This window comes from Etheostoma spectabile, unplaced genomic scaffold (assembly GCF_008692095.1).
Source record: "Etheostoma spectabile isolate EspeVRDwgs_2016 unplaced genomic scaffold, UIUC_Espe_1.0 scaffold00019349, whole genome shotgun sequence".
Classification (NCBI taxonomy): Eukaryota; Metazoa; Chordata; class Actinopteri; order Perciformes; family Percidae; genus Etheostoma; species Etheostoma spectabile.
In genome coordinates this window covers 7,002-18,544 of record NW_022604838.1, presented here as the reverse complement: position 1 = coordinate 18,544, position 11,543 = coordinate 7,002, and the positions used below count along the sequence as shown (strand labels likewise).

Genomic DNA, 11,543 nt, shown 5'->3' with positions numbered 1-11,543 from the left:
GCCACAGTTACAGTGCCGGGCCAGAGAGGAGCTAACATCACCATGTGCGCTGCAATCTCGAACAATGGTGCATCCTGCATAACTCTGAGATTGGCCCTTACAACACCGACCGCCTTCTTCTGTTCTTAGAAGACCTGCACCAAAGACTGGTGCCAGAGGTAGAAGGGGCAGGTGGGAGACCACTTGCCAATATATGTGATCACATGGGACAATGTTGCATTCCACCATTCCCATCCAATCACAGCCTGGTTTGACTTTTTTTTAATTATTATTATGGTGTTCTTTCTGTTTTATATCTTGCAGTAATGTCCTTCTGCAAGTAAAGTCTTTACTGCAGCAATTCTGTCTATGTCTTTTTTTTCATAAACTGTAGATTCTATAAAGCGACTCTGAGATGGTCATCATTTGTTGTATTGAATTTTCTTCAACAAAAGAAATAAAATGCATGTGCAAAACACAAACTTGTTAAATGTATTGAAAAATCTCTCATAGCAATTGTAAAAAACTGTAACTCCCTTTCAAACAGTAGATGAGATTTGGATACTTTCTCAGACTGTGAAGGTAACCACATGGTGGAGGCCCCATTGTTTTGATGCACCATAATCATATTTAACCTAGGGTGTGTGGGGTGTAGCTCAGTGGTAGAGCATTTGACTATAGATCAAGAGGTCCCCAGTTCAAATCTGGGTGCCCCCTGCAATGATGTGTGTAGGTTATTGTCTTTATGATAGTTTCATTGATTCCTACCTGCCAGCATCAAGTTGTCGTTTGTATAGGGTTTGTATTGGTGAGCCGAGCTGGAAGAGGGCTGGTTCAGGTTAGTTAAACAATTAACAGCTTAAAATTAAGGCAGAAGCATAATCTATAAAAGTGTGTGTGGACATTTTAGCAATGCACAATGGTGCAAAATAAATCCTTTAATTCCCACATAAAGCAAATTTCAAGGATCGCAAGGACTGTTGCTTGCTCTGAAGGAAACTACTAGAACTGTTGGGTCCTTGTAAATTCTGGAGTGTGGTCTAGACCTACTCTATCTGTAACGTGTCTCAAGATAACTCTTGTTATGAATTGATACTATAAATAAAATTGAAATGGAATTGAATACCTGCTGCTGTACAAGTTGCTGATCTTCAGGTCATTAGATGGTCAGTTAGCTCCATCTAGTGGACAGATAGTAGAACTCCATCATCTGATGGGGACTGCTCTCCCACTGACTGGCTCTGGAACAGGTTGGACTGGTTCTGACGTCTCTCTGACTCTGAAGTTGACATACTGGAAGTGGCTATGTTTAATCGGATGCTCTCCAGTTATTGTTGTTGGTTGATTAACATTATATTTTCCTACTTTGGGGACTTTTCATTTCATATTCTTTGTCTGACATTTTCTATTCCCTGTTTGTATTTTCTGTGACTGCATGTGGTTTTTAAATCTGTTGGAGTTTCTTCAGACTAAAGCAAAGACACTGATGATGTCATCCAAAAGAAACAAAAGGACAGCAACCTGTTTCCAGAGGACAAGAATGATGGAGCAGCAGGAGACAGAGCAGCTCAATAGCAACAGCTGATTTATTCATCTGACTCGTAGAATAATCAATGATTGACTTGTTTTAATGTCTGGGAATGTGGAACAGCTCCATGCTGACTACCTGAAATAAAACAAGGCCACATGCTGATTATTGGGGACTTGATTGATGGATTTATTCTTCCTGTTGTGTCTCTGTTTAAACTCCTAATTTAAAGGTAAAATCAGCGTCCACTAAAGGTTGTGTTGTTGCTGCTGACAGACTCAGATCATTATTCTAAGTGTGTGACAACATTATGGGATGGATCCCTACAGAATAGACCTTTTAGTTAAAGAGGAAATCCTTTTAGTTTAGATCCTTTAGTTTCCAACCAGACCAGAGGGGTGATTGTAGGAACAGTGGAAAGATGAACCAAGACGGCTTTTCATAAATATATATTTTCTTTTTCTGTTGACTATAGTTGTGTTTGTTATTAACGTAAATCAACCTGTCAACAGTTCTATTCATCATAAAGTTCCGACATAAGTTTTTTACCGCCAGTTCAAAATGGAGCTGAACACGGAGGAGGATTCCTCCCTAACGGCCGCTCTGCTCTGCTCCGTGCCCCCGCTGTCCGGTAATAGTTAAAGCAGATAAAAACCTAAAGAACACTCAAAAGCTTCAAGATAAAACTTTCTTAAGAAGCTTCTTCATTCATGTTCAAGAGAAGGCCAGTTTCCAGCCAGACTATGAATTGATTCATGAAATAATGTGGAATCAGTCCCATATGTCTAGTGTTAGGATTCCTGGTTTTCACCCAGGTGGCCCGGGTTCAACTTCCGGTATGGGAATTGCTAACTGCCCAATGAAGGTCTGTAGTAAGATCTGGTTTAATGGTCCTGTATTAATATATATATAGACAAAATCTATGTCTCTAAAATCAAATATTGGCCAGTAATTTTTACTTTTTATCTGTGTTGTGATTGTTGTGTGCCTTTGAATATCGCACATGTGGACATATGAAGAAACTGCAAACCCTTGCAACACTCTGAAAGGTTCCATGGTGTAACGGTTAGCACTCTGGACTCTGAATCCAGCAATCTGAGTTCAAATCTCAGTGGAACCTGTTTTTAAGCCACAGCAAAGGTAAAAAGATCATCCTATCAACTTTCCACATCTAGTTTAAAGTGAGCTTACAGGTTTAATGTCCTTGGCCATTTAGACTGCAAACAGTATGTTGGTGGGGGCATGTTGAGGAGTCACCTGGTTGTTAATGTAACTTGAAGGAGCTCCACTTTTGATAGTATGACTGGAAGTGATAGGCTTTGAGTTACATGGGGGATACACACTTTGCATTCAGTCTCGTAATCACCATAAAAATTAGGGATCACTGAAATCTGAACTTGTGTTGCTGCAGTCAGAGTAGCCAGTGCTCATCCTCAATGGCCAGTATAGTCATCAGAACTGCTTGTTGAATGGTCTATTAGCTTTAGAACCCCCCTTTCCCCACAGCTTTCAACTGTCAGATATGGGTGGGGGAGTGGGCTCTGTGTCCAAACCTTTCTGTGTAAAAAGAAAATACTAAAGAAGTCTCTTGGATGAGGGACAAAACTTCTGTGGAGCACCTTTAACCAAGTCCTGTTGCCATTGACCTATTTGTGGACTTTTGGGTAATAGCATGGATCAGGAACCAAAACGGACACACCTGGACTCAACATCCAGTGTAATGTATTGCCATTTTCAAGCACATTGCCACCCTGGTGACTTTCTTCCATGCCTCCATGAACGCCCATATATTTGGGCTGACAGTTGAGAAACCTTCCCTTGTTAACTATGACATGGACGACTAAGAACCTACTATATCATGACATGTTTAATTCACTATTATAATTTTTGAGACAGGTCCTACTGAATATCTGTTAAATCAGTCAGGATGGCCGAGCGGTCCAAGGCGCTGCGTTCAGGTCGCAGTCTCCACTGGAGGCGTGGGTTCAAATCCCACTTCTGATAACTAGTGTTTTCATCTGGAACTAATGTCTGAGACATGATATTGGGAATAAATAATTTAGCTGTATCATACAAATAAATCGTAAAAAAAATCATACATTGTGATTTCTAGATTTTTGTTTTTAGATTATGTCTTTCACAGTGGACATGCACCTACGATGACAATTTCAGACCCCTCCATGATTTCTAAGTGGGAGAACTTGCAAAATAACAGGGTGTTCAAATGGGTGTTATTTTCCTCACTGTATGTATATGTATGTATGTATATATTTAAATGTATATATGTATATATGTGTATGTATATGTATATAGGAAGAGTTAGGGGTTCACCACAGTCATTATAGTTCATCTGCTGGCCACCGTAGCTGTGCCAAATATAAAGGCAATGCATCAAATAATTGTTGAGAACCTTCAGTCTGGTAATGTGCCATGGTTTCCATTTTAACATTTTATTTGTGAACTAATGCATATTCCATTATCAAGGTACAGAGTTATTTTCTGCCACTTACACACATATCAGTTGCACAGTTTATACCACAATTTGAACAACTTGTCATTGGATCTGAACAATAATCAATGCATTTAAAAATAGACTTAGTCATTTACATGAAATACAGTTACATCAGGGCTGTAGTGGTAATTCACACAGAGAAGAAGAAAAGTATTGGGACTTTCACTTTCATTATAACCTTTTTCAATAACCCAACCTTAACAAAGCTTTTAGAATTGAAAACACCAGTTTTTATAATCTTATGTCTTATGAACAAAACATATCTTAAAAACAAAATAATATCACATATGAAATATGTTTGTATTATTACTGTTACCAGCTCACTCAGGTGACTTGTCCCCTAAATATAAGAAAGAGAATACATGGTTATTGATTCATTATAGTTCATTATGTTCAGGCATCATCCCTGAGACCAAATTGTAACTCATACTCACACATGATTGGTCCAATGCTGAGGGTACTCAGACGATCAGAGTTGGAAACAGAGCGATAGGTCCTACTTGTGCAAGGCTACGTGGTAGAAGAGGGTGGGAAAATACACTCAAACCCCAGTGTTTATTGATTATAGATTGGAGCTATTGATAAAGTGAAAGGTGTGACTTACAGGAACACAAGAGAAGCTCGTCCGTTCGCACAGGCTGAGGCTGCAATGAAGGTAAACGTCCCTATAATCATTGTGGAGCAGGGCAGAGAAACGAGCATGGAGGGATGAGCCGCTCTCAATCACTGACACTTGTTGGCGGTCAGTGGGACATCTGGGAGAGAGGATGGAGCAATGTCACCATACATAAACTTTTTTCCCCATTTCCATCATAACTGCACAAACTATCTGCTGATGCTCAAGAGAGATACTAACTTGTTCTGGATGAGAGGGTGTTGGATGGAATCGTCAGGGTTTGATGATTGAGTGGCGTAGCAGTCCTCCAGAACAACTGCAAAGCTTGAATCTCTCTCCTCCACAGAGACGCCCACATACAATGGCGAGCCCACTGGCAGGGTGACCCGGCCTGCTGGATAAGTCTCGGTGTAGTGTGAGGTGCGGAACAGAGACATGGAGGCTCTGGCTTTGGTACCTGAGCCTGAAATGCCGCCTGCCAGCCTGACAAGAAAAATATGTTTTTTGTTATGGCAAGTCTTTTTTCCAAGTTTTTTTTTTCTTTTCCGTTTATTTTATCTTGTTAATTGTATATTCCTTCCTGTAGTCTATTCATATACAAACAACATGCGTCAACATGCACATGTTTTTTCAATGTATAACAGCTAGAAAGTATAACCATCACTCAGGCTTTTTTAGGTAAATCCGTGCTGATCTCCAGCTTCTGGTGTTCCCGTGGTGCAATATCAATAAATCCATAACTTACTAAGTACAGAACAAACTGAAGTTAGATATACAGTAGTCATTTTTCTTCTGGGGTTAAGTTCTACCTGCTGACATTTGTTTTGTAACTGTCTGTGTGTGGTGATGATTGTTGTGGCTTGGATGACTCGTTAAGACACTGTGGCATACAGCAATGTATGCTAAAATGAAAAACAGGTATGTCTTTATTTATAATTAAATTTTACATATACTATAATTAATATATACTACAATCACAGCAAAACAATTATACACCTAGGAGCTTGCTTATTTTTTCAACTGTTCACATTTAACAAAAGGCTACTCACGCCAGAAATGGTCCGATAGCCACATTGAGGCTGGTGTCTGTGTCCAGCGGGTACAAACAGGAGAAGGGAAGACTCACAGGACTGATGAAGGACGTGTTGTTCATTGGGTAGATGAATAAAATATTGGAGTAGACGGCATGTGTGCTGTTGGTCTGAAAGACAGAGGATGGTTAAATGTTTATGGCCTGTGAGGATGTGCTATGTAGTACAAGCAGCAGGACCAAGTTGTAATGAAATTGTCAGAAAACAGTAAGTCTTTACCCTCAATGTGTTTCCACAGGCACCTGCTGTTGCTTCCACTTCATACCACACTAAACCATCATGCACTCTGACCCAGGAGCAGTTGTAGGATGCCAGATTGCCAGAGAATGGGTTCAAACCAGAGGATGTAAGGCGAGCCAAATCAAGGCCCACTTGGAGTTTATCTCGGTCACAAATAAACTGAGAAGGCTGTAGTGGGTGAACTGAAGAAAAAGATGTAAGGTCGCCAAAATAAAAGTGTGAGAGGAAGGAGATAAGATGATAAATATTATATACAAGAGAAGATCATCATGAGAATCTTCAATAACCGAAGATTCTGTCCATCATGGTAGACTTCCACTCTGCCAGAGCACCGGTTGTCAGAGTTGACCAGCCTCACTGGTGAACCAGCTAACAGATACACATGCAACATAATATTGTTGATATGAGACCCACAGATGAAAGATGGACTTCTTGAAGACGATGGTATCTTTGAAAAACTACATACAACAGCTATTTTAGGCTACAGAGCATGCAAGTCATAAAGAGAACTATAAAGCACATATTTCATATTTCTGTAACAAGTGGTTACTAAAATCCTCTCATCTGCTAAATGGTACACCATAGACAGCATGTTACACAGTGAGACTTCATTGCCTTTAGTTGTACACATTTGTATTTACCTTCGCAGACCACACCAGCATCCTCAGTGTGATTACAGTCGTGGGATCCAACCCCATTGTGTCTGCACTCGCTGAACTTGATTCGCTGCCTGTGCATGTGACATCATCCAACCAGATGGGCCCACTGCCCTGTCCAAAGCGTGCACTGTGTGGTGCTGACATGGCCCTGCCACAGCCCAGCTGTCTACACACCACCTGAGCATCAACCAGGTCCCAGAAATCGTCACAAACCGTCCCCCACTGTCCTCGTAGGAAGATCTCTACTCTGCCAGAACAGGAGCTGTTTCCTCCATTGGCCAGATGGACCTGCCCCTCAACTGCTCTGCTGTTGCCTGCAGTTGGGTTTGTAGTTTCCACTTGACCGGTGGTGAAGTTTCTTAGGTGGTGGACGAGGTTTGGATGGTAAAACTGTGCTGTTGGGTTCTGGTTGAACTGAAAGAAAAGTCTCTGTGAACTCACATGACAACTACAGCCTTTACTGCCATCAGCATTACAGTATTTAGAGAAGGCTTAACTTTCTTTATAACCAGTAGGCAATTTGAGGGAATAGTGCCATCCCCCTTGTTAGCAAAATGACCCAAATGCCCCTTGTTTACCTGTCATCCCCACGCTCCATCCCCTAGTAGCAGACAAATGTCAGGGGCAGAGGGGTTGTTAAGATGAATGTGTTAGTTTAGTCTTCCTGACGCATTGATCGTTTATCTGACTGAGGATTGTGCAAGGTAGAATCTATGGCCACGACCATGGCTCTAAGACAGCTAGAATGTTTCATTTTATGTCATGGTGCTGTCATAAAAATGGCATCTTAATATTTAAGTAAATGTAATAATGAAATCTCTTCAGTTAATCACCAGAATAGAAACATGCAACGTTGAAAGTACCCACAATAAAAATCTATTTACATTAAGGTTGTTGGTCTTTTCAAAAGGGAAAGTACAATTACACAGTAAATATGTGTTATAATAAAATGACATTGTTTTCCGCTTATGCCTTGAAGACATTTTGTATAATCTGTTGAATGCCCATCCCCAAGTTCTACCCTATATGGTGGTCTTTCATTGAATATATTAGAAGAGAGAGGTGTCAATCTGGGAAAAATTGTATTTGACTGTATTTAAAAGTAACATGTTTACCCCAAGATGTAAGACTGTTTACCTGAAACGCCTTCTGAAAAACTCAGAATGAGGAGCCACAACAAACCCCCGGGCACCCCCATTATGGACCACATCCACAGCAACTTGCTGGAAAAGACAAAAGAGATGTCTTAAAACCATATTTTCAAATGATGCAGCCATGCTCTACTTTGTCAGTATTTGTACTCACATTAGAAAGACTGTGTCAGACTCCAGAAGTTGGTGAAAAGTTGAAAGTGAAACTCTCCCAGCAAATGAAAGGATTTATAGGTCGGTTTGTGTGTTCAAAGGACCATACAAAGCAATGACTGGTCAAACACATAAAAGGGTCAGTGTGAGTACTGATTACATCAAAAGAGTTACTTTTTAATCAAAACAAGACAAAATTAAGATAAAATCAATACATTTTATGGTAGGCTACCATAATCAATCTCAGGTTAGTTGTAAAACATAATGGAGACATTTTGATCTTGATAAGTTTGTACATGCTAACATTATTGTGTCTTGGCAAGCCCATTCATGACCACCTTTTGTCAACAGTAGTGATTGAAATATCAGAGAGTACATCGAGTTAATTACGGATCTTGTAAAAAAGTATTTTGACCAAATAATCTTGACTCAAGGTCTACTTACTTGCTTTTTTTAGACCAGGTGGACAATGACTTAAAATCAGTTTTTCAAATAAAACTCGAAGAAGAAGTATGGACATGCAGCCATAAAGGGATTCCCTTGATGTAACATCAGGTGAATCTTGTCGTCATGCCTGACATGAACTGGCACTGTCCATCTCATAAAGTCATTATTACTGTATAGCATGCATGTGTTGGACCCCATTTCATGTTTCTACATTATGTATTTCTCTGACTATGATAAGTTTTTTTTTTTCATCAAACAGGTTTCTTTGTACCGCACAGAGTACAGAGTACTCTAGAAGTACTCTAGAAATCGATGGCCTTTCTCACAATCTCAATTTGATTTATTGTGTTCTATTACACAAGTGTGTTACTTCTTATAATTATTTACTGGAATCATTGTGGCCCTTCCCTTTATTCTTTGTCTAACATATTTCTAAACTCACTTCTCCTTTAGTGTTTCATTACTCCAAGGACAAATTTGACACAGTTCTTTGTTCTATAACAAGACAAGAGTGCTGATAATATTTTACATATGGCACTTTATGCCAGTAAGTATATGTGCACTAGCAGTATGCTACAAATCAATCAAACACTTCCTTGAAAGGTTGGGCCTCATTAAAAAAGGAAGCTTAACACAGCTTTCAGTCACACAGGTAGAAACATCACTAAGAAAGCATATTTGGTTTGTTTACCTCTCAGAATGTATCTGAGTACTAGCTATTAGTAGTGTAGTGACTATGACCAATACTTAGTTGCTAATTTGGATTATTGTTTCTAACAATTATTGTTTCTAACGTGTGCTCAGAATAACAATGTCCAGTCCTTTTCAGTAGTTTGAATTTAAGGCATTTATTTTCTGTAGCCTTACAACGTCCACTTAACTCTAATAAAGTCCTAAAAACCACAACATAATCCGAGCAAAGATAAAAACTGCTTTGCTACTTTGCATCAATAGAGGAACTTAAATTACCCAAGACCAGCCTTGGCCTTGACAAAACAATGCAATACATTGCCCCCTGTGGCTTGGAGGAAACCCACTAGTATGGCTCCTACAAGTAGAGTATTAGCTCAAACACTTCACTGATGAAATCAAATAATCTCTTGACCAGGGTCCTTGCTGTGTTATGGAAGTTTCTGTTGCAGAATTGTTTTTGAGAGTGAAACAAAAATTGGAGTGTTGAGAACTAAAACTAAATTTTGGTCTTTGTATTTTATTTATACCTGCAGGTATAAGGATAACAATTTCACACAGTACAGCAGCACAATGTAGAAAAGTCTTTCACGAGATATAAGAAAAAACTGGGTTATATACTGTACATCCCAGAGCGTAATGAGCCCCCCTTTGTTAACATGACTCAGCATTTCTGATAGCCAATCTAAACACAGGAGACAGTCTGGTGCCACCCTGCTTCTTCCCGCTATGCACACCATTAAGCCAGAGGTTACAAATCTTGTTAACACAACTGCCAAGGAGAGAAAGAATGTACAGGGAGAGATAGTTTACTGTGACCTTGTACTTTATCTAGTCCCATATATAAAAAAAGTGACACAAAAGATTTCAAGCATATGAGAATCAACTATAAAAAGAAGCAAAAACAGAAGATCATTATTCAAATGTAATTTTCCCATTGCAGCTGTGTCTCCTCTTTGGAGAGATCATATGCCACTCTAGTCACAAGGGATTTACAAGCAGAGGTCTTAAAGTCCCTGAAAACATGGTTTTATTATTTATTATTTATTATTAAGTTTTAATGTTTCTTGATAACGTAAATATTATTGCATCATTTATAATACTAAATTATTAACAATGACAGATCAAGTTCTGAACAAAATGGAATTATTTATTAGGAGTTAATGTCTTAATAGAAACACTTGAAAATCCATCCTTTTCTTGCCTAAATTTTTACCCCCAAAAAAGTGATGAAGTTTCCACATACTTTTGCCCTCTGGGATGACCCTGAGGTCATTGGGAAGTTAACACTCTCAATTTGTTGTTTCTAGTGGCAGTGTGACACTAGGCCTTACTGACACAGAGCTAAACAGGTTAGAACAGAGAAATTCTATTTCCGTCCAAGTAAATCATCTGTGAAATGATGAAAAAAGACTGATGTAAGCATATTACATGGGTTACATACAAAAATAGTACCCTAGCCACATGTCTCAACTTAAAACAAAAAAAATCCAGAAAAAAATGACTTGGAATGAAATGGATTTTATATGAATTTATTTCTACAGATATGTCTGTGCGTTTTTCTCATTTCCTTTCAGAAAAAAAGCCCAAAAAGTGCAAAATACAAAACTTCTCAAATTAAAAAACACAAAAAATTAAAAAACACATCCACATCACTCACACACATTCTTGAAATAACTACATGCATACATTTATAGGAATAAGTTATTAAAAATTGATGAAAAGGTGAAATGCCTAAGAAGGCCACATTTTTGCTTTGACACAGCTGGAGCCATCACAGGGTTAAAATTTTCTGGTCATGTTTGGGATCAATCAACTTGTCTTCTGATTGGCTACACAGGGAGGCTGGTTTTATAATGTTTGGCTCTAACTGGTTGGAATAGCTGTCAATCTTTCCCAGGTCCCTTCTCTTTAAACACTGCGACTTGATTGGATTCCATAAGGGATAACTCAGGTTCCAGCTGACGGATTGGCTGAAAAAATGTCACTCAATTTCTTAGGCTTCGGGCTATTCTGCTGTGTAAAAAGATACAATGTGGCAGCTTCAGGACAGACGGCAGGAGCAATCAAAATCCAAAAATGATGGACTGTTCAGCTTTGTTTAAGAGGAAACTCGGCCAGAATTTAAAAGATTGTGAGGGGACCAGCTCGTTTTGGTTTAAAAGGATTGGATGTACTTATTCTTTGAACTGTTGGCTATGTAGGAAAAAAAAGTTATTTATTTCTGTCAGAGTAAGAAAATATTTTGTCAATGTTTCGGGTCCTGTAATGTGACTTCTGACAGATACTGCTTCATTTGTTCTGTTGTTGTCTGCTGATATCAGACAGGGGGACTTACGTTCTGCTGTAAGAAATTTTTCCTCGGGTAACATGCAGGAAACTCATCCACAAACAGCAGAACATGTACCTTCAAAAGACATTGATTATGCTAATGATTACATGCACTGTTGGCAGTGGTTGTTGTTTTTGTTTAGCAT

The 11,543-nt window shown here is 39.0% G+C and overlaps 1 protein-coding gene and 2 non-coding genes across 3 annotated transcripts; 2 read left to right on the top strand and 1 right to left on the bottom strand.

Annotated features, from left to right (window-relative positions):
- The first annotated feature begins 624 nt into the window (after positions 1-624).
- trnay-aua (transfer RNA tyrosine (anticodon AUA)) lies at positions 625-696 on the top strand. The gene has a single exon. It is a non-coding gene; the product is annotated as a tRNA-Tyr (tRNA).
- Positions 697-3,428: 2,732 nt separating this feature from the next.
- On the top strand, positions 3,429-3,511 carry trnal-cag (transfer RNA leucine (anticodon CAG)). The gene has a single exon. It is a non-coding gene; the product is annotated as a tRNA-Leu (tRNA).
- Positions 3,512-4,331: 820 nt separating this feature from the next.
- LOC116684604 (uromodulin-like) lies at positions 4,332-7,039 on the bottom strand (the record flags this gene model as incomplete). The annotated part of the gene is given in 9 exon segments (XM_032510126.1): positions 4,332-4,359; positions 4,454-4,529; positions 4,624-4,774; positions 4,876-5,118; positions 5,685-5,836; positions 5,946-6,178; positions 6,222-6,335; positions 6,608-6,688; positions 6,691-7,039. Coding segments are annotated over 9 exon segments (1,419 nt in total), but the record flags the coding sequence as incomplete, so codon positions are not given.
- Between the last annotated feature and the right edge of the window lie 4,504 nt (positions 7,040-11,543).